Raw genomic sequence first — 24,787 nt, 5'->3', positions numbered from 1 at the left:
TAGTAAAACTTCCATATCTAAAAGGAGCATGAAGAATGGACATATTTTAATAATCTTTCAAAGAGTGATTTAGCTAATATTAATAGAGATTGTTGTAATTTCTTTCTTTCTTTTTTTTTCTTTCTTTTAATCTGTTCAGTTGTCCTGTGTAAAGAAAAAATAAATCAAGTATATGGTCAAGAGTAGTGGGCATTCACCTTCAGACTATTTGTGTGTTCGTACAGATGTGTTTAATTACAACTGCTTCAAAAGAATCCCAGATTTTCAAAAGTTTATTTTAAGTTTGGAGACTAGACAAGGTCATACTGGTTTTACATCCTATGTGATATAAGTATATATACAAAGAAAAAAACAACATTGGAATATTACACAGATTGAAGGTTTGCAAAGGTTATTTGTGTCTTAGTTATTTCTGTACTTACTGACACATCAGACACATTGAGTATTGTATTTCATAAGTTGTTGACTAGCAAAGATACAATCATTAGTACCCCAAGTCTTCAAAATTCACCCCAAACTTTATGAAGTTATTCAGAAAGAGAAAGTCAACCCTAAAATTAGAATTGGTAACATGATAAATACTTTCAAAAGGATGTAGATAAAGTGAAGATGTTTAAAAGTTTAGTTTCATTCATTGTAAAATTAGCATGTTACAGTTACTCAACATAGTGAAGACTAGGGATTCTTATGTGTACTCTACTCATGGTATTTTATCGATTTTAGTGTGAATTTAAATAGAATAAATTTATTTCACTTTGATGTCATTGACACAAATGACACAAAATCTACTTCATAATACTACTTAACAAGAATTTTCAACACTTTCATATGTGGGAATCCCTTTGCTGTTATCAGTTTTGGGTGTCCTGGGACAATAGGTATCCATTGGACATGATGTATTGTGAAGAGCATATAAAGCAGAGAGAAAATGAAAAAGCAAGAGAAACTCATTTCAATGTTTTTTCTAAAAGGTAACAAATATAATTCTAACCAACTTCCTTGGAAAATATTTTTAAAATAGGTATCAATAGAAAAAAATTACAAAACATCATATGAAGCCATAAATAATTTTAGAAAAGTAAGCCTTCATAAAGCATTAATTAGTAATAATAATTAAAATGTACTCTTAAGAACGTATATAATTTGCAAAGTAAAATGGCTAGATATTTGATGGGACAGTAAACCTTAAAAGAAATAAGAATCGTTGGCTAAAAAGTAAGCATGTGTGTATTTCTGAACCTAAGTAATTATTTGCCACATGACTTTAAAATTTAGCCAGTTAAAAATATTTTAAAATCCTAATTTTAAAGTTATCTGAAAAAGGCAATATGGAGGGAATAGCAATTTTGTTTTTAAAAGATGTTAAGAACTGATCTCCATTTCAGAGGCTTCAAATTCAAAATTTCATAATGAGAAGAGGAAGTAGAAAGCATATGGGCAAGGAACCGACATGTAGCCAGCAGGTCTCCTTAGACCAACTAATTTTGTTCTTATTAAAAATGCCAATACGATTGACTTTCTCTTTAAATTCTTCACTATGATTGAAGACCACTCCATATATACATCATTAAGAAATGCTGTTAACACATGGACAGACAAGACAGTAACAGTCTAGTGGCTTTTGTTATGCAGCACAAATATTAAAGGAAAAAAATAACTTAGCAGTGTTGCGTAGGACCTTAACATTTCGTACACATACCATCCTTTCTTTTCCAAGACACTTAATTTAAAACTCCAATAATTCTGTCTAAGCCTTATAAAATAAATACTTGTAAAGCTTATAAATTAGATGTTGCAGAGTTTTATGGAGGCAGTTGTGAGGTTTAATTTGAGAGACATGTCAATAAAACCTCCAGTATCAATAACAAATTGTTATGATAATTGCTTATTTTTTCAGGACCTTTGAAGCAAAATAAATAGAAATCAATTTTCATCTTGAAAGTGGTTTACTACTTTGTCATTAGTAAACACTTTGCTTCTCACAAATAACTCCACCTGTGCCTTCCTGGGAAACGACCACCAGTTTCAAATCTCGATAAGATGTTAGTTTCACAGGAAATGTGGAGATGAACAAAGAAATGATGAGTATGCTTGGCCAAGCTATGCAGCACTATATTAATACTTCTTTGCTAAATTTTTAAAAAAGAAACAAATAACTCATGAGTATACTTTTTAAAGTAAATATAAAGGTACATAATTATCACCTAACTGAAGATTTATATTTAAAGAGACACAATATATATATATTTTTTGTTCCTTTGTGCAAACTGAGAGTATGGGATTCTTTATGAAGGAAGTATTTGGAAATTAAATGGCTTCCTTCAAAAATAAAACTGCATATTTAATTAACTGATATGAAATACAGATCAATCTACTGATAGGCAGTCATGTTCTGTATATATGAGTAAACATGACACTTCTTTTAGGCAACTAATAGAAAATTCAATTAGAAAAAAAATTAAAAAAAAATTGAGTTATTCAGGTAGTATACAATATAAAGAATATAGAATAGAACCAAAAGAAAAAGAAGTCACATAATCTTTTATAAGAAATAATGAAAGTAAAATAAGAATTACAGTATTGGTACTGCATGTTACATATTCTTCTTTGAAATTTTGTGATAAACACTGACAGTGTTTGGTAGGCACAGAGAAACACTTAGGATAATGTAGAGTCATTACAGAAGAAAGAACTTATTGCTAACATTGCAGTATTCCTTTTATCAGAATTAGTTGCGTATTGATTGTAAAACTCGATCAATTCTTGCTCTTATTTGATGACTTTGAGATTTTTTTACTCTTACTATAAAAAGAAGGCTACTTTCTTTCCCTAATATATTTCTACCAATGTGAATAATTCAGAAAACAATGAGAAAAGTAATTCACACTTAATGTGATGTTACTTAAGAGATTTGACCAATAAAAAAAAACAAATTAAATCATTGAAAAGGCAGGCTTAGACCTCTTTACAAAGACAGTTAGTTGCCTACCATAATTTGAGCACTTTCTCATGAAAAAAACCCATTCAGTTTCCTACAGATTTTGCACAGTTCATTCCATGGAGATGCTTTTAGGGAAACAGGGAAGAAGGTTGTGAAATAGAGCCTCTCCTCATTCCTCCTCTGTGCAGCCCAGAAGCTCTGACCGCAACGTGATTCTCCCGTACCAGGACCAAGGAAGGATTCTTATGTGTCGTGCATAGATGGGAGGGTCGATGACGTTTTTTCTGTGAGTGTCATTGTCAAAATTGCCCTGGAAAACCTAATAAAGAAGAGCAGAAAATGTCGGTCATATAACCTTTTTTCTTTGAAATTATTTTTATGTTCTTGTTTGGAACATTTTCCCCAAATGTGATATTTGAAAATTATTCATTTTCTTTTCTTCAAAATATATTGCAGCTTCTTTTTAATAATAAATTTTCATGAAATGGTCAATTAATGTTTAATTTAAATAGTTAAATAAGGCAAACCTTGATTGTCTAATGCAGGAATTCTTAGGTCTGTCATTTTCCTCTGCCTGTTTCTCTCAATTATAATAATGCCATAGATGCTTAATTTTTGCTTATGTCACAGGCTGATGTTAGTCATGTAGCTTGCTGAAGATGCTCTCTTTCAAGGAGTGACTCAGGGATCCAAGCTGCTTGCAAAGTACAACTATCAAAGGGAGCATGTGGGCTCCACATTCACAACAGGAAAGGGGAGGGTGAGTTAGTAGACTGGGCAGGTTGTTTAAGAGAACAAGTATGGAAGCAGCTTATATGACTTCTGTCTATATCTGTTTCACCTTACCTAACTATATGACTCCAACCTAATAGCAAAGGAGACTGGGCACTGGAGAGAAGTACATGGCTATTTGGTGAGCACTAACAGTTTCTATCACAGTACTTTTTTCTCACTTCTTCTTACATAGAGAATAAAATTAACCCATCTCTAAATGAGACAACTCAATAAATGATTTTTGAACTGTTTTTTCTTTTTTTGGCTTCATCTATTAATTCCTGGATCCATAAAGTACTATTTTGATCAATGTGACTTGTAACATCCTGACCCTTTGCAGTGCACATCTGTTTTTCCTTCTTCTTTTGTAAAAATGCCTTTCTTTTTTTTTTAGCTTTTCTATGGCCACTTGCTCTTCCCTAAAATACTTTTATAATAACTTAAACAGATGTCTGCTTCTGAAAACAAAACAAATTCAAACACTGGGACTCTAATAGGAATGGCATTAAATCATAATTTATGTTGGGGTAAACTGAGGTATTTATATTATTTAGTCTTTATCTGAAGATTTTGTCCATTGTTATGTGTAGTTTCTGAGCATTTCTTGTTGAAGTGATTTCTAACTATTTTATATCTACTTTTAAAAAAATTAGATTTGGTTTAGATTTTTAGATTTAGTTCAAATTTTTAGAGTAAAAAAATCTCATCAAGGCTTTCTCTTTTCATTTTTGAAGCATCTTAGAAGATAATTTTCTTTCTTGTTTGACATCAGATTTCTTTCTTGTTTGGAATTAAAAGGTAAGTATGTGGCCAACGAAGAGACCTGAAAATAAAATCCCCCAAAGTAGAAAACAAGAAACAAAGAAAACTCTTATCATCACATGACAGAATACCTAACCCATGTCTTTGTGAATTCTGAAATTAAAAGGGATGCTCTAAAAGCCTTCTAGACTAGATTGGTTCAGTCTTATATGGTCATAAATGTTCCTCTGGAAAGGAAAAAAAACAATATTCTCCTCAAAAGCATTAGACAGTATGGAACTGATTAACAGAAGCAATAGACAAGACTGAAAAGTCTCTCTGCTGATTCTGCTGTTATATCTAAATCCATGTTCATTCAGCAGGCAATTTATGCTGAGAAATGCCATGTCTTGCACTAAGGAATAACTCATTCTGTACTGAAATGTATTACTATGTAACAATGTCTCTGTTAGCAAAAGTTCGCAGGTACAGGACATACCATAAACACTTGCCCAAAATCTTGAGTGAGTAGCAGAAAGTAAACTCTGGTTTACTGACATCGTCTCTGACACATGATGTTGGATTCAAATGCTTCACTGAGATGGTAGTATTACAATTTTATATGGAATCTAAATCCAATTTTGTAGACTTGCTAGTAAACTTAATGTATATCTTTGGTATAATAGAGTTTAAATTCATGAACTCTCATTACAAGATTTATAACAGCCCAAAATACGGTTATAAACCACTTCTTGGGAAAGAAATACAGGAAGAAACAATTTTCTCTTAAGTGTCTGCTCTTCAGCACAGGTTTTGATAGAAACTAACAACCCAGAAAGCATTAGTTGAGTTATTAATTATACTTATTTCTTTATAATGAAGAATATATACAGAGGAACTATATCAGCTCTAATTGAAAACAACCATGAAATTTCTGATTTAAATATGTGAAAGTCATGGATATTTGCATATTCATTTAAAAAAGTGAAGTTTCATGAAACATGATTTATAAAACAGTAACATTCATAGAGAAACAGCCCAAATCACCCAATTTACAGCCTCAAAGTACTGAAAATGTATTTTTATTTTCAGAGACCTCTCAGTCGTGTCACAGTACAGAACACAAAGCACACACTTGCTAATTCCAGGATAGTTTGTACTTGTTGGGTAAACATGTGACACCTGTGTTGTTTCCTTATCTCCAGCACTAGGAAGCCCCTGCTTAAGAATGCTACCTAAACATTTCACCTTGTAAAGGAATGCAAACACAGTATTTTTAGTTAACTTCCTAAAATCTCTAAGATTTCTAGAAAGTGCTTTCACAGGCACATTTTAGAGATATAAAAATCTGAACTAAAACTGAAGTCTGAAAAGACTGATGGAGAACACTAAATCTCCATATAGGAATGAAAATCTTTTATAAGAGAAAGACACAGTTTGATTTAGAAATTTTTAGAAAAACTATGCACAAGTTTCAGTTCAGAGAGGAGGCTAATTAGCTGAGGACAAATTTGCTGCTTAATTCAGACATGATAATGCTATGGGGTCTCTCAGGCTTTTTCTAACATACGGGACCTTGAGAAAAAAGCACTGAAGATCTTTGCAGGAGCTTCCATAATGACAATCTAAGAGGAGAGAAGAGAAAGAAAAGTACAGCTCCCTCAATCTAGCTATCTTGATTTTTTTTCCCCCTAAGGTTAACTCTCTTGTGATGCTGGTTAAAAATACAAGACAGATTCTTGAAAGAATTCAAATCGGCATGGAGAGAATATTAGATAAAATAAAACAATAAAATCTTGCTTCTAGCAGCATTTTTATATTTTTTGTAAGACTAGCTACCATTCTTTGTTATTAACCACTGTCTATTCAGGCCAGTGTAGACATCATCCACAGGAGACCTCCAGCGATCAAAGAACAAAGCAACGTTATCCTCTGCCACGTGGTCAGAGAAGTGCGGCATATTTCAGGTTCTTTTAGCAGTCATGGAATGGGACTCTAAACATCAAAGAATCTCTTGAGGATATCTTGCATATCCGATTTCTTTAGAAAATCATCTAGTTTGTAAAAATGTGCTTCTTTCTATTCGTCCGAAACATAACTGATAAGAAATTTTAAAGAGATCTCCATTGTTCTAATTTTTGGAACTTTTGTTCACATCATTCAAATAGTGAGTGGTTCTAAGCATTTTTAGATCGCTTCCCTATGCTCTTCCAGGCTAAACATCAGTATTTTAGTAAGATTTCAAGTGACCATCACTTCATCCCTCTGCCCTTGTGTTGCCCCCTTATAGATTTCATTATTTTTCTTCTGATATGTGGAGACTATAGTTGAACCACATCTGGGATTTCAGATATTAGGGAAATACAAAGGTTGAATAAGACTTTCTAACGTTTTTTTCTATTGATTATATTTACTTTGTTTATGGTATCAAGCATACCATTGGCTTTACTGTTTACGGTATCAAGCATACAAATATCTGTACACTGATCTGCTGTTCTTAAGGGATAGAGGACAAAGACAAAGATCCATTTTCCTAGGGCAGCATGTATGTGTGTGTGTGCTGAGGTGTTGGGGCTGAAAGCTAAGAATTCTTTATTCAACATACATAATTTCAATCCTTTGTGCTTTCATCCAGAGTACTTATGGAGAAGTTAAATAAGAACAGTCTTTGGTAGCTCTGATCCTCAGAAACCCTGTTTTTATCTAATTCTACCAATATAATAAAAGAAACTGAGATTTGGAAGAGAAGTCCGAGATCTGCTGTCAATAACTTTTCCCTCTAATATTTTTAACATGGAACTTTCAGCCTACCCATGGCATGCCTCAACACAATAGGACAAGTATATATTTAGACAGTTTGAACATCTATCTTTTTATGAGGCTAAAGTGTATATCTCTCTCACTTCAATCTATTGAATCTAGTGCTTAATTCTCAATGAAAATAGAACAAATTTAGCCCATCAAAAAAAACTTTTTGATATGCTTAACAATAATTGACACAAACCTCTCAAAAAGTCAACTTAAGTGCTCCAGACTAAACATTCATGCTTCCTTAATAAGTTCCTCATGTTGCATGATTTTCAGACTTATAATCTTGATTGCATTTCTTTAGATAACATCTGTTTTAACTATGGCTCAATGAAAGTGTGGTATTTATTGAGACATAGAATGTAGGCATATTGTGAATAGCTCAAAAGATAGAGTGTACTTTTGTTGCATATGCAATATTTCCATCGATGCCGTCTAAAAGGTAAAGTTATTATATTAATGTTGGGTTATAGTTGATTGATTTATTATCAAATAATTTTTTTGGATATTTTCATAATTTCTCCTAAGCAAAGGCTATCAAAGTTTTTTACTTGTATCTATTTTATAAAGTAACAATTTATATATTATAGAGGTATATAATTCTGATTTTTGCAGGTGACATAAGGGACAGATGCTTATTAGTTTATAGTTCAGGATCATAAAACTTATTTTTATATACTTAGTGTCAATATTACCTGATATTACCAATTTTGGATTGTCAAAAATTTAAGAGTTTCATCTTGAATCAATGCTTTAAGTGATGTAAAGTCTTATGAAAATTTTCATGGAATTAGTATGCATGAATAAAGTCAAACATAACATTTTCCATTTGAATAGTTTGGAAGAGAGCCTTCATTGTTTCTAATTCTATGTGTATATTGTCAGTAATATTTTAGGCTAATCTACAATTTGTTTTACTTTGCCCTATATGCAAACATTCCAAAAATTAATTTTTTAATTTAAAAAGTAAAGAAATATTAAAATATGTAGAAATTTATTATTTTTTAAAATTTTAGTTAGTGGTATACATCTATATCAGATTAAAAAAATTTTATTCGAAGCTTTGCATATATGAACCTTCTATTGGTGATTGGCTATAAAATGTCCGAAACCAAAGTTTAATACTTTTAGCCAAAATAGACTGCAGTTATCATTCAGCGAATTCAATTTTCTAGGAAAATTTACCAGCATCCTGAAACCATTTCATGATTGAATGGCTAGTATATTATTCTTGATGTTTTTCTCTGCAATCAATTTCACTAAACCAATGAAACTCTGTAACAAAATTAGCCTCAATATGAGTACATTCTTCAAGATGTAATAAGGAAAAAAGAAATTCATTGCCAGTTAAATGTCAATATTCTAGAAAATGTTTCTTTGGAAAATAGCGATATGGAGAATTACATTCTAAGAGGGTCACCAAAAAAGCAGGGGTTTCTGTTAGAGCCACAGACTGTGTTAACAAGTGTCTATGTTGATCATCATTTTGCAGAATGATCTGGGGGATGGGCCTTCACTACAGGGCATCCCAATAATACTGCAGCACAAATTGTCATTCACAGAAAGAAACAGAGAGCTGCCACAGTGTCTTCCATCCCATAGCATCCCAAGGAGAACCATTACCCTCCAAAGTTTCAGATGAAATAAGTTCACAGCCGACTGAAACAATCTATGAGCAGGTGAAAGTCAAACGGAAAAATAATTCAACCAGAATGTATATGTATGACCTTAAAGTAGAGTCAAAGACAATGATAAAGTTACACTTTCCAATTTGTGAAAATATGTGTATAATCTACAGATAAAAGATCAAATGCAAAGAGAACTTGTTTTTATATCAACCACTAGCTGTAACATATTAGACAATAACTTTGCTTTTCTGTATCCAGAAAGAGTTGACCGTCTTGTTCTCTTTGCAAGAAATATGTATCTAGACACATCTTAATCTTGAGTTTGCTTGCATGTACTATCTTGAAGCAAGTTGTTGACCATCAAATCTTTTGGCTATTGAACAGCTCTTCTGAAGAGTTTAGGATGTGTCAAATCCAGTGTAGGCACAGTGTTTACAGACACATGTCATTCCAGTGATTAGTGTACAGTCCACAAAACCTTGTGTGAGGAATGTGCAGTAAGATGTTAACCTTACCCAGGAGGAGTCTGACTTTTGCCCTCAGCTCCTGGGAGGTAATCTCTGGCCTGTCTGATAAGAGTGTTTTTGTTTTCCAGGGGGCCCTGGGCTATACCAGATGGACTATGTTAACATTGTGGTTCACAGTGGGGTCTTCAGGTTAGCTTGACCACTGAAAGGGAGAAAACTAAGGTTGGCCATGGTCAGCCATAGTTAAGGTCAACCAAGTCTACATGCCTAAGCTTCCATAAAAACTCTGAATACCATGGCTAAGGTGAGCTTCCTGTTTGGCAGTACTCTGGGCTTAATGTCACATAACACGGCTAAGGGAAGTTAGTACTCTCCAGGAGTTTCCAAGACAACTGAAAGCTCATGCCTGGACTCTCCTGGAGCCTACCCCATATGCCTCTTCCCTTAGCTGATTTGTATCCATATCCTTTCATGGTGACAAACTGTAACAGTGAGAATAATAATTTTAATTGTGTTGGTGAGTTTTTCTGCTGAATTATCAAACCTGAGAATAATCCTGGAAAACTGTGAATATGCAATTGATGTCAAAAGTGAGGGTGGGTTTGGGGAATCCTGAACTTTGCAATGAGGAACTGGTGTTGAAAAGCAAAGGGTTTCATATAAGTTTTGATGTCTGAAACACTGACAGGTGGAAAAGGAACCTCAATTGTCTGCAAGGATTGCATCTACAACCTCCCCAACATCACGTGCCAGCCTGTGACAGATATTCAGGCTTTAAAGATAATTGTGAACTTCTTTCTATTCTGATTTTTTGAATAAATACTGAAAGGACAATCCACTGAAATTTATTTATTTTGGCCCATGCATACACTTTCTAAACCTTCTACTGTTAGGTTCTACTCCTATTTTTACTTGTTCTTCTTATTTTCAATTTCTGCATGATACTGATTCTCATGGACATCAATCTGATGAGCATATCAAATAACTGGTGCTACTTGTCCTCTTGCATATTTCAGTAACAAAAGCATTTAACATCTTTATTCTCCTGTATTTCTTTAATATCATTTCCATCAAAGCTTATAGGTCCTTTGAGAAATACTACTTTGGCCATCTACTTGGGATTATTTTGCAATCCCTTAAGAAACTGCAGTCAGATTTTCTGAAAGCTACTGTGCATGGTCATACATATAAAACTCGGCACCATAATTCATATTAGATACTCATTTTTTAATCTGTGTTCCCTTTCAAATGATGTTTTGTTCCATGAGCCCTTTGAAAAATGTAGACCCTGGTTGCTTCAGAGATTTCTTTGCTTCCCAGGATTTCTCCATGAAATTACCTGAGGCTTTCAAACTGTCTATTTAACTTCGAAAGTCTAATTATAGAACATTTTTGCTTGATAGGAGAAGTGAAAAACAAAACATGGGGACAGGTTCCAGTCTTTCTTTCACCAGGGCTTGGTTCATTTTAAACCATTAAAATGAATATATGGGTTCTCTAAAAAAATTATTTTCCATTCCAACTGTTGCTCTCAAGAAATTTCTTGTGGCTCTAAAGTTTTCTTTCAATTGTAATTATGTAAAAAGTAGGTTTTGGGCTTCAAGAAATGCTCTATTTCACTGAACTAATCTGGCTTTGCCTCATGTTCCTAGTGTATATAAATCTCTGATTATATCCCAAGAAATTCTTAACTACACCACAAATTTAATGTTCACTTACAATTCTTGCAGTATTATTTGCACTCTACTGCTCCTTCTGTTAGGTTTTTTTTTTTCCTCAAAATGCACAAATGAAAGATTCCAATAATAATTGGCCAAAAAAATGCAAACATTTCCCCCCTTACCCTGGCAATAAAAGTCCACATTTCTGGCTCTTTATTGCTCCTCAAATTGCCAGATTCTCTTTGGTTTCTTTGTAATTGACATGAAAGCTGGTTGGGGAACATAATTCTTCACTGGGAAGGAGAGCTGTGTGATCGCTTTCTAAAATTCATTTTTTCTTAGATCCTCTGGAATTCGAGAGTATTGGAAAAGTGGAGAAATAGCACATCTTTGATAGTATTTTTTAAAACATTTAACTTCTGGCTTTTCATAGAGGGGTTCAACTGCTCCTAAAAAGGTACGAGATTAGGGGAACCTATTCTCCCCAGTAACATCAACTTCTCTGTTCCTGGCAAGCTGGCATAGGTGATACTTGTGATTCCCTAGTCCACTGTGAGAGTAACAAGTTGAGCTAGGAATTGCCGACATACCCCCAGCCAGATGAGAGACAAATGGGACTGGTCCGAGTGGCCATCTCCAGTCATTCTATGGACTGTTTTCTTGCATAACCTTGGCTTCAACTAGGTGGAGAGCTGGTAGCTCTTAGAAAGAGCCCAGAAAGCCTCAGTAAGAAGTTCATGTTACCTTTGTTATTAGGTCTTGACCCTGGGAAAAAAAGACCTAGTGAAAAATCAAAGCAAAAGCGTTTATCTTCCTTGACTGTTATCGTCCTTTTCCCAAGCTTGCTGGCATTTAGAATACAGAGTCTAAAAGCCAGCAGGTAGGACACACCACCATATTTAACTTCTTTTATGATGAAAGTCTCCTTAATAAGAATATCTTAGGAAACATATCACATAGGATGATTGCCTATAAAGATTTATGAAACATAAAATATGTCATTCTAAACTGTGGCTATATATTTAAACTATCTGCCTTCCACTACTCAGATTTTGACTGCCGTAAGAAATATTTCTACAGAAAAAGTAGAATTGGGAAATCATCTACTTTTCAAAGACACCTCCAGGAGATATTGCTAGGAGTAGTCAGAAAGTAAGGCATCTCATTTTTCTTTTTAGTCAAACATCAGAAATGTAGAAATGCCTTTCCTCTTTTCTATAAAAGCACAGAGCAACTTGCCTCGCTATTGAAGCTCAAAGCTCATCTCTCAAACTTTCATCCTAAATCACACTAGGTGTTTTCCAAGTCATCAAAACAATTTGAGACCCTACCCCTGAATCTACCCTTCATGATAGATATATAGATGATGTGGCAATAGATAGATTGGTGTATTTAGTAATTCTTGCTACATGAGGAGAGTTTTCCTCACTTCAAGTCTCATTGAAGAGTTTCACCCTATCCTTGTCAGAAATGACTTATTATCAAGCTCTCTGTATGAATACACCAGTGATTTAAGCACTCAGCCATGACTTCTAAGCCAGACTAGTGATGAACTGAAAAAAGTATAAGGGAGGGAGAGAAGACAATCCCAGATATGCATGAAGAGATGGCAAAGTGGAATCATACAGCTGAAGCAGGATGCCTAGGTGTGAGGGTAAGCGTGTACTGCCCGGGCACAGAAAGGAGCCATTCTCCTTTATTCTCTTTCCTGAGTACCCTTAGTAGACTGTCTGGGCCAGCTACAAAACATGAAAGATGTTAACTGGAAACAAGATTGCAAAGTCAAATATTAGGAATATACATATACTACAGAATATATCATCTGAAATTCAAATATAACCAGGTGTTTGTATTTTTATTTGCCAAATCTGGCAAGACTATATGAAGAACATAAGGAATGCCAGCCCTAAGCTGAGCAGTCACAAACTCTTCTTTGGTATAAGCTAAATTTGGGTCTTTTTTTTTCCTTTTCTTAATGAGTTGAGGGTATATTATTATCAAAATATACTTGTTCTCAGAAGGGAAAAGTAAACTTTGCTATTAATTACAACTATTAGAGTACTACCAAAAGGAAGGAAAGAAATAAAAGTGCAATTTTGTTATGTAAAAGTTATATTACTTTCATTCACATATGAGGAGTGTCTTCCTTTAATTATTATTATGTACTACGCATTTTATTTATCCGTTCAAAATTGACTTTGTTTCTAACTTTATTGGAAACAAGGAAATGAGGTCTTGTGCTCAGTTTTCTGAGTTTGGTTCTCTGTTCACAGCTTCAGAAAAACTGGGAGGAATGCCCCTTCACACAGGTATTATCACTGAATCGTCTCTTATTAAAGTTATTTTATAATCAATCTGTGTCTCAAATTACACCAGAAACTCTTTGATGATGAGAAATGTGTTGCCTCTTTAATAAGTGCCCAAAGGGCTTATTACAGGTGTGTTTGTCCCGAGAGTGCTCTATACATATTAACATACTTTCTCTTTGAGATTCAACCAAAGGAACTACATAAAATTCACTGCCAAATGACTAACTTTATAGGGTGTGGCAGATTTAGAAATCTTTTTATAGTTTCCCATAAATATGGATATATTACAAGTATCATTTATTCCTTTTCAGACTTAAACTGTGAAAAAGTAGAAAAATATTGCCACATTAATTAAGTCATTGTGAAAGTGTTAAAGGAGAGACTTTTAATTGCTTCACATATTGCAGCTGATGGTGTGATGGTGGATAGTAAAAATGGCATATGTATCATGTCAAACTAATGCCTTTGAGCATTTTTTTTTTACCATATAATTAACAAAGCATTAGCTGTTTGGTGATTATTTAGAAATAAAATGGGTTCAAACTTTTGCTGTATTCTAATTGATATAGTTTGGATATCTGTTCCCCCCAAATCTCATGTCAGTATGAGATCCTCAGTGCTGGAGGTGGAGCCTAGTGGGAGGTATGTGGGTCACGGGGGCACATCACTCATATATGGCTTGGTGTCCTCCCTAGTGTATTGAATGAGTTCTTGCTCCATTAGTTCACAGGAGAGCTGGTTGTTAGAAAATAATGTGGCAGCTGCTCCTCTCTCTCCCTCCCTCTCTCTCTCTCTCTCTCTCTCTCGCTCCTTCTCTTGCCATATGATGAGCCTGCTCTCTCTTTGACTTCTGCCATCAATAAATAATGTTTCCAGAAGCCAAGCAGATTCTACTGCTATGCTTGCACAGCCTGCAGAACCATGAGCCAAATAAACCTCCTTTCTTTATAAATTATCCAATCTCAGGCATTCCTTAATAATAACACAAAACAGGCTAACACCACTAGTCAATGGTTAATGCATACTTCAACAATCAAAACGATGACATGGTTACCAGCATACTCAGATTGATCGGGTACTTGTTTTCCTTCTAGGATAGAAAACTATCAGATTCACGTAAAATAGGATGGTACTTTTTTCTATTAAAAATATGAGTTTTCTTTCAGCTAACATCTCTTGCTTTCATCAGGTTCATCACTACCTCTTAATGAATGATAACATCACTGAATTTTAAATAATTTATTAAAGTTTGATAGCCTTGATCATTCTACTGGGGAGCTAATCACTAATCAGTATTTTTAATATGTTAGCATTTTTAATCAATGCATAGAGTCACAGTTGGGCTAACACTTGGTGATTTTTCACAATAGTAGTACAAGAATGACCTAAATAAAAGCATGAGTAATTTTTTCATTATGAAATATTGTCATTATGCAATTAGGTCTCTTAATAAATCAAACATAAACATGAGATATTCAGAAGTTTAAGTGGACACATTTTAGTGATTTCTGATGAATGATGGAAGATTGAGAATATAAAAAAAGATAATTTTAACTTTTTTTGTCATTTGAACACTGGGAAATGTAAGCTAATAAAGCATGCAATATAAACAACATTTATATTATTTTTCATTTATGAATATTTTACTTTGATAATACTGCTATGTAACATATTACTTGTGTTTTTCACACATACTTTTTCATTTTTGCAGAAACGTGCTAACTAGAAAAACTATACTGTTCCAAGTGTTGAAGGAGTTTATCCAACTTGCTGAAAATGTAACTCTGAGTTTGGAGACAAAAGATAATTAGCAAGAAAAAACAATGAGCATATATTAATTCCTTATTACTGTATTATCCTGACTTGTTTTCTCCATAAATTTATTAAGAATGATGTTTCATAGCATCTGTGCTAGATGGTTATCTGTCATTAAATAATAGTCATAGCAGCAGGGACATTCTTCCTACTTGCTCCCAACCCACCCTAATACTGCTGAGTTTTTTGGATTTTCTACCTGTATATTTGTTTTCACCACCTAATTGTTGTTAGACAGAATTCTGCTTTTGCTCTTTTGTTTTTTAATGATTAAGGTTAAAATGTCCAGTTGCCATCAAGAAAAGTAAATTCTTCACTGGCCACAATTAACTGCATATTTTACATTGACAGTATTTAATACTAGAAAATGTAAAATAATGTACAAAGGATTTTCTTAGAAACCTCAAAATTAACCCTTGAGGTAGGACAACTGGTTTTCCATTGATATTTCCAAATAAACTGAATGACTTCTTACAATCACTGAGCTCCCTAAGATAGAATGGCTGCAGGTTGTTCCTGTGGCTAATGAGTCACTCTGGTTTGTCTTTTATTTCCAGTATCTGGCCAGTTGTTCCTTTCTACAGTTGCACTTACATTAAGCACTAGCCCTCTCTGTGCTCATCTCTATCCCATAAGCCCCATCGCCTCTTCTCTCCTTTCTTTCCTGCTCTTAAACCCTTCCTTACTCTAGATTCAAGAGCAAATATCTTTGGTCAGGTAGGACACTTGGAGCTTATGTTAAACTTGGAAATGGAAGCATAATACTTTTTGTGGGGGACCCAGGGCTATTTGCCTTTGGACTTGCATCCATTTTTCTGTCTTGTTTTTGACCCCAGGACCCCACAAATGATTCTGATAAGTGGGTCCCTATTATGTTTTCTGTGTACCTTAACAACTGTTATCACACTGCTCATGGATGACAATAGGCTGCTTTCTGAATTTGATTTATTTAACTGGATTGTTCTTTCCTAAACTCAGCAGGCAGATCTAGGCCTGTAAACCACTTTCACTTTGTTAAATCAATTATTCTGTACTTAGATATTTCCTGATAGATTTCATTCTTGGTCAGAGGTCTTAGCAAAATTTACAAGCATCCATTCTATTTCGGGCAAGGGTATGAATTATAAAAGCAACACAGTAAACCACAAGATTGCCTTGAATTTGATAATATGTATAGTACAATGAACTGAATACTTATGTGTCCCCCAAATTCATATGTTGAACTACTTACCTTCAAGGTGATGGTATTAAGAGGTGAGGTCTTTGGGAGGTGATTAGGTTATGACAGCAGAGTCCTTATGAATGAAATTAGCGCTCTTATAGAAGAGACCACACAGAGAGCTTCTTCACCCCCTTTCCCACCATGCTGAGGACACAGCCAGAAGTGCCGACTATGAACAACCAAGTGTGCCCCAACTACAAGCTGAGTCTGCTAGTGCCTTCATCTTGGACTTGCCAGCCTCTAAAACTGGCAGAAATAAATGCCTGTTGTTTATAAACTACATAGATTATGGTATTTTGTTAGATCAATCTGAATGGACTAAGATACACAGATTACAGAAATAAGTGAATCCTTTATTTACTTGTTTTCACTAAATGTTTTGTCTCTGCTTACTATCAGCCTTTATTGAGTTTTGAAGAACACATTTACCCTTAATGCTGCATCTTTTTAAAATCCCTAATCCCCTGCAGTCTTTATTGCATTAAAAATGGGATCATGACATCAGCTATTATCTCCCTCTATCCACTACTGGGCAGGGATATTTAAAATGATTTAAAATTAAAAAGGTTAAGTGTATCATTCTACTTTATATTATGCCAAAACAGAAACATTCTCAGGTTGGTGTCTTAAGTCTGAATATCTAGTGACACCCACATTTATGTGAACGTAGAGAATTCTGTATTCTTCAAACCAGAACATATCCTAGTTAGGTCTCATAATATTAAGTTACAAGGAGAAAAGCAGAGAAACTTCTGAATAACAGTTGATGCCAAATGGTGTTTATTTAACTAACAATATCCAGGATGTTTATTACATATTGCATGGCTGTATCAAAACCTCTCATGTACCCCAAAGATATACATGCTTGTCTATGTACCCATACAAATTAAAAAAATATGCAAATTAAAATAAATAACAACGTCCCTATTTCTAGACAATTCTGAAATAACATGATTGTCTCCTTAACTTTAGTTATCAATTAAGTCACTCGGCCACCAAATATTTAAGTAAAATAAAGTGACTACATGAATTTCTGTCCTGTCAGGCACAATTCACTTGCTATTACTGAATCCTAGTGTTTTGTATGAAGTCATTTATTTTTTGAAAATTGCTTTTTGAGAAGCAGCCTCCTTTCTTTCCTTCTCTGCCTTATTTGAAAAGAGTAACAGGACTCTGAATGGATGAAACTAATGGTCTCCATGTAATACGGAGAGAAGCTGTCCTTGATCCTGCTGCTCTGAAACATGCAGCTGCTTCCTCTTGAAGGACAATTCACTCCTTTGGCTTCCCCCCCTGCTATCATCTTCCTCTGTGATTGCCACTGATGATTCCATTTTATTTACCTCCTAGGGGATTCTTCAGGTTCTAAGTTTCTCACTCAGATCAAATTTCAAAAGAACAGCATGACTATTATTGACTACTCATCTGACCTCCGCCTTACCCACGAGCTGGACTTTCAAGGTATTAAACATTCAAATTTAATTTCAGTTCTCCAAAAGTACTCACTTCAGCAGAAATGACAGGATGCTCTGTGGCATCTGTAATTACTCTTGAATTTGCATATATCCTTCAATACAGGCCATGGCTGGCAGCTTTATTAATGACGACTGATGATGTCGCTGCTTCTATTTTTCACACCCATGTTGAGAAAGGGAAGGAGCTTAAAAAGGATCTGGGACTCTTTTCTTCTCCTGGAGAGCCACGGATTTTTATGAAACTGACATAATCCATGTGCTACTTCTTCCCTAGAGTTGTTTCATCAAATAATATACCTAGTAGGTTACATTTTGATTTTTAAAATCAACAGATTAAATCAAAGTTTTTCCACCTCTACTGAGCTTCTCATTAGACTGGGAGACTGGTTCATCTTCACATTTTTTCTCATGAGGAGTCTGCCTACTGAACAAGTTGAACGAATATAAATTTCACCTCCTTCCAGATAATCCCCCCGTTTAATCTGCATCCTAAACTATTTAAATGTATTATTTCAATTTAGAATTTGTTTAAAGGTAGTGTTTAACCTTATGATTTTCATAAGGGAATTGGCAAACTTATTAAAATTTAATCTTATTTTTAGAAACATTGATTCATATTGACTTCCACCGACCAATTGGAGGCCAAAGTCTTAAAGAATAATAACAAATTCCATTCTCACTAGAAAAACAGAAAACTACACTTAGTTTCAAAAATTTAATTTTGTTTTTGGCATCAATTAGTAATTTTTCACATGCTTGCTTATTATTTAAATTAGCTGGGGACTCTGTAAACATTTAGATTTCCAGCTCATCTCCAGAGAGTCTGAGCCAGGGCCCAGAAATATGCATTTTTAAACAAGCTCTCCCCAGAGTGCTATGATCAGACAATTATGGTATCTACTGAATTAGGAGTTCACCAAGATGTTGCAGCTTATTTCTTGATGAATGTATGTGTGATTCATCTTTAAGGACCAAGAAAGTCTTATTGGAAACAGTGTATTTTATTTTCTGTTTTGGAAAATCCAGGTAAAGTTCCAACTTTTCAACTTATGCTTTTACAAAACCCTGGATAATTTTAGGGAGGGAGATGAAATCGAATATTAGCAGCTTCTTTATTGCTGAAGAAAAGAAAGCTCCTATGGTGTGAATTCAGACTTATTTAAACACCATGATGTTATGACTAATATATTGGAAGAGAAAACCCATTTTTATTTCTAATTTTTCCATATAAGTACTCTTCCTGAAATTTATTATTGCTTTACTTTGGCTTATAACCTGAAAAATTAAATACTGAAAATGTCTGTCAAGTTTTGCAGTTTTCCTGCTAAACACAGTAAAAAACAGCTCCAAGTGTATAAAACAAATGTCACTTTCATAAGAGCAAAGGAACATTTGACTTTCAAATAAAAATGTACCTGAATTAATGCTGTAGAGAAATAGGAAAGTTAGTTAAATGTTAGAAAATACTGTAGACTAGGAAGGGGAAAATAAAAATGTATGGATTGTACCGAGAGTGTCATCATAGGCTCAACTACAAGAGATTTAATGTGGAATTTAGCTAAAAAACAGAATACTAAAAGAAACTGCAATTCTTGTGAATGCTCTGGGAAGGTATTCAGAAAGAGACAGCTCAATAAGGAGAAGAGGGTATTATTATTTTTCAGTTGACTTTTGGCATGTGTATGTACCCATATATATTTATTACATATATACTCCTATGTACATATATACATATTTTTGGCATTGCTTTTCTGAGGCTTAGTCATTCTGATTAATAAAAAACAAAAAGGACATTGATACATTTTCAGAAATTTATAGCACTTATTGTAAACCTAGAAAACTGCACTGATTTTCAGGTTATTTTTCTGAAGTAATCTTGTGTCGGGATCTACATTAGACTTCCAGACCCACACCTACAAAATCTATTAAAGCAAGCAGTCAATGAAAACAAAAGGCACAAAAGAAGACTTAGAAGCTTTTGTTTATACATATTTCTGTTTGAAAAGTGCTTCCATAAAACATCTCACAGGCCCATGTTTTGCCCTGAAACATTCAATTCATTTATTATATTCGTCTGGATGAAAGCTTGTAGTTGAATTGGCACTTGTAAATATTGAAGACTTTTTTCCTCTTATGGAAAGTAACCATGGAAAACAAGATAAAAATAATGTTAAGAATCAATAGAAGATGGCTTACTCAACCTCAGAAAAAAAATAATTGCTGAGTAGTATTGAGCCCTTTTAAACAGAAGAGCATATCTATAAAACATATATGAAATGATACATAAAATATCTAGTAGAAATATTATAATGAAACAAAATGATGATTTTGATATCTATCAAACATATTTTATTGATAATATGCATATTTACATATAAAATGACTATATTTTCAAGTATTTAAAGAACTTAAGCAATACATTTTTTCGTTTTATAAATTCTCTTCTATGTAAAAATGGAAATATATAATGCTCTGTAATTCCTTCTTCTCCATAAAAGATTTCTTTATGATAATCCTAATTATTGCATTTTTATCTACAGTTTGTTGGTGTCAATTGTCTTCTTCAATACTAAATAGTGGACTTAGGCTTTACCTTTGGCTTTCCTTCACTGTGCCTAATTAGTTATAATACGAAAGCAAACTGGTTAGATTTCTTTTTAAAACTACCAGTTAAATTAGCTGAATTTAGTCAATTATCATATATTTATAACATAAAAATGGTTTCATTAAAAAAATTTTACGTTGTACAAATAATAGTGTGCTTTATGGTCTCACAGGAGAATTCTAGCTAACATTCTTTTTAGTAAATAGTATACATCGATCTACTCTCACAGTTTTCCAACTTGCCTAGTGGAGTCTATATTTTCTTACCAATAATATTTATTTTGATTAAATGTTTGAGGTGATGGGTATACTAATAACTCTGATGTGATCATTGCACACTGTGTACATGTATCAAAATGTCATATTTAGCCCCCAAATATGTACAAGTATGATACATCAATTTTAAAAAGATGTATTTTGGTCATGTCCAAATTATATGTTATAATAATTACGGTTTCTAAATATGTGGATTAATGGCTATAATTGATTTTGCTTGTTTTTAGGTAAGTTTCTGGGGCTTAACATTCATTTAAAGGTAGATTTCGTAGGTTTAAAATATATATCACCAACTCTAAAGCAATCACAAAAATAACAAAACATTATGGCTAATTCAACAAACATGATAAAATGGAATTACTGAAAATGTGATTAATCCAAGAAAGTGCAAAAATAGGAATAACAAACAAAAATAGATGTGACAAAGAGGAACTAAATAGCAAGATGATAAATTTAAATTCAATTACATTAATACTCCCATCAAAGTAGATTTCAGAATAAAATGGATACAGAAGTTCATTTTCTAATGAAAAATGGTTGATTTGATCAAAGAGACATTAAAAATCTGCTTATGTATACATTAACAGAGCTCCAAAATACATAAAGCAAACACTGATGTAATGGTGAGAAAAAAGAGACAAATCCATAATGACAGCTGAAAATTTCCACATTCTGTTCTCGATAATTAATAGCATACGTAGATAGAAAATTAGCAAAGATATAAAAAACCTGAGTAACACTATCAAACAAGTTGGCACAAAAATTTTATGTAAATTTTAGACTGAGATAATGAAATAAAACGCATTAACAAAAAAAGTCTAGTCTATAAGAAAAATTAAATTACTCACATATTAAATCACTTTTTTTATATAAATGGAGACAAAAAAGCATCTCAGCAGTTTAATGGTTTAACCATAATTTTCTTTACAGTTCTTCCCTAAACTAATCTACATAAGGTTTCACTATTATAGATGTGCTTTATACTGAATCTTACACATGGATAAGTGGATACTCATCTGTCTTAAAATTAATTTCAAGCCTGTATAATTTATGAAGTTTTAAAAAACTTCATCTTATGAACATACACTTTGTATCAGATTGCCTACTGTAAAAGGTGAAAGATAGGAACTGGAATAGTTATCTCCAATAAATCATGGCAAACACTTGTCCATAGCTCACAAAATATGTTTGAAAATAATTTTACAAAATATCCAATATTTATTCAATTTAAGATGTCACTGATTTTAAATCATGCCATTATTTTATATTCATCTAGGAAAGAATAAGTGCTCTCAATTAAATTGTGATGTAAGATATACCAATTTCTAAGATGTTAACATGTGAAATGTGCATGTGTCCTGAGACACTAAATGAGTGTGTTCTGAGATGGTAAAATGTGACTAGATGTTGCTTTTAAAATCTAAACCTAAAACCACATCTCTAAAATAAATTTTGTGTGAACTATATTTAGACTGATCACTTAAACAGCCATTCAAGACCTAGTATTTCTGGGGAAATTTATAAATTCTCTGCCTTGAATATTTGAAGAAAGAAAGATATTTTCAACCCTTCTGTCAGTTAATAATGCAATAACAGTAAGGAAGTAAAGGATTACATAAAATAAAAATAATTATTAATTCAAATATTTAATACGTATAAAGCAGTGTTATACTCTCCCCCAAATCCTTGATTCGAGAGTTTTTGTTGATGTCTTCATGTCTTCAGAAAGCTAGCAATTCCTTGCACAATGACTCTAAGCAATGAATTAACTTGATTTCACTAATCCAACTGAGGCCATATTTAAACAATGATCCCAATTAGTCATTGACATCGCCCTGAGCACTTTCATTCTCCAGGGTCTCGCAGATACTGAAACCAGTAGATATTATAAAAAGATGCTCAAAATGCTAAGAATTAAAAATATAAAAATTGTATGATGTTGATTTGTATGGTATATGTGTATAGAGGTGTGTATATATGAAATTCAAAATAGATTATATATTTAAAAAGAAAATAAAACAAATCTATGAATTAAAATACAATGAAGGCAACTGAGCAGAAGGAAATCTGAGTTTTTATGTTGTTGAGCTGTATAATCAAAATTGATCTGTTTCTGAAATACCCACTTGTTACAATAATTAAGGAAATACAAAATGTTTAAAAATAATTTCATTAAAGTTTGAAACATTTTTCTCCAAATAATATTTTATCTAACATCAGGAATTTATTTTAATAATGAAAGTAATAGTGGCATATGTTCTAGCAATAGCTATTTACAGGTGTCTTATGATAAACTATTCAAGATTCTATTACATTTATAAAGCATTAGGTGAATCTTATATAGTCAGATCTTAGGCAATTAATAATAGGGAACACGTTATCAGTAAAGCAATTTTTTTCCTCTAAGTTGCACCATTACATACTGGACCACAAACTCCTTTAGAGTGCTATTCTTTGAAGCTTTTTATTTAACATACATTTTAAGTATATGCGGATATTATTTTTAGTACACATGTATAAGCAGTTCATTCATCAAACTTGGATATAATTTGATCCTCCACTTCTGAATCTTATAAACCAATTTGGGTGACTTACCTTATCTTTTCTTTGCTTTTCATCCTGGTATACAGTCCAGTGTTCTCCATCATTGCTGTAAGCCAGTTTGTAGGAACCAACGAACTGTACATGACCAAAATCTTTAGCTCCTTGTGTAATGATGCCAGTCACTTTGGTAGGAACAAGAAGATCCACCTAATAAAAAGAAAATACATTCTTTAAACACAACAACCAAGTCATACATTTGCAAGTCTTTCGATCTCAAGAGAGTAAAACCATATATATCCTAAAACCAAAAATCTGCCTAGTTATTTGTATTTTTGGACCAATGACTGAGTCTATTATTGGCTTATAATTTTGATATTACCACTGGGTTAATGTAGTCCATTCTCCTTGAACAACCATTTTTTACCATTTTAAAATAAAATCATGTTTAAAAATAATTTCACCAATTGATTTTATATTAAGCTGATTCATCCACTTGTGCAGGGCTTTTTTTGGAACTGAGATAGAACAGATCTGACTGGGCTGACCTTGAGATTGATCATTGCCTCCCAGAACTTTACTAATAATTCAATTTTCTGATTTTATTGGTCATTGCAATAAAAATCCAAATAACACTGTAACTATGTACACATCAGGAACAAAGATAGTATTAGATTTTCACAATGGAACATTAGTCAATCCTGTTTTCATAAATTTTGATCAATTTAATAATATATAATTGAGTAATAGTGATCATTTTCCAGTGAAAACCCCATTTTAGAAAACTACAATTCTAAAAAGGTTGAGGAGAAGGCAAATATTCTTCAAAAATGAAGAAGGATTAAATATATGCATTCCTGACTTGTGGAGTCTATGCTCATAATGTGTTCGTCTCTGCAAAATACATACTTTAAAGGTTATGAGACCCATGGAAATTCAGTAAGCATTAAAATCATCAAAATGTAATTGAAATGCAAAAGATAGGAAACATTTTCATGAAAGAACACATAATATAGAATAGTTCAATACTTTCCCTCTTTGTTCCCTAATTCATTTCTGTATTTTTTCCATCTTATTTTATGTTAATTTTTTAACTTTATTTTCTAAGCGGCCAACTCTTGTAAGATCTTTATCTTTCATGTTTATGTTCCTTGATCTACAGCTTCCTCTCTCTTCCTGCAATAGCCACTTATTTCCACCTATTTCCTATGACTAAGTGCCTTGCCACATCCTTGATCTTATCATCTTTAACTGTCATGATCCCATGTGTGATCTTGGTGCTTTCAACCACTGTGTCCTTTTGTTTCTATTTCAGGTCCTCTATCCTGTGAGATGTAAGGTAGCTACAAATAGACAGTCATCGGTCAGATACAGGCCATAAATGAGAAGCGAGAGCTAGAGAGAATGCATAGAATAAGGCCATATTTCGTGATACAGATGCCCATTAGTAAATGGGTAAAACAGTTTACAATGTGTCACAGGCTGTGAATATACATTTTTGAATTCATATGAGCTTTTTGTTACT

General features: G+C 33.2%; 1 protein-coding gene across 3 annotated transcripts in view; it reads right to left on the bottom strand.

Annotated features, from left to right (window-relative positions):
- Positions 1-254: 254 nt before the first annotated feature.
- Positions 255-24,787, bottom strand: part of EDIL3 (EGF like repeats and discoidin domains 3) — a 434,019-nt gene continuing 409,486 nt past the window's right edge. For 2 of the 3 annotated variants that reach the window (XM_003920781.4, XM_003920782.4), the window contains 2 exons: positions 23,317-23,472; positions 255-3,260 (listed from right to left, as the gene is read on the bottom strand). In XM_003920781.4, the coding sequence (XP_003920830.1) occupies positions 3,111-3,260; positions 23,317-23,472 (306 nt within the window). In that variant the 3' untranslated portion in view covers positions 255-3,110. Of the gene's footprint in view, positions 3,261-22,369; positions 22,629-23,316; positions 23,473-24,787 lie in introns of those variants that run through there. The other variant, XM_074384070.1, reaches the window with a different exon arrangement.

Source organism: Saimiri boliviensis, chromosome 1 (genome assembly GCF_048565385.1).
Source record: "Saimiri boliviensis isolate mSaiBol1 chromosome 1, mSaiBol1.pri, whole genome shotgun sequence".
Classification (NCBI taxonomy): Eukaryota; Metazoa; Chordata; class Mammalia; order Primates; family Cebidae; genus Saimiri; species Saimiri boliviensis.
The sequence above is the reverse complement of the archived record's forward strand: the minus strand, read 5'-3'. Positions and strand labels throughout refer to the sequence as shown.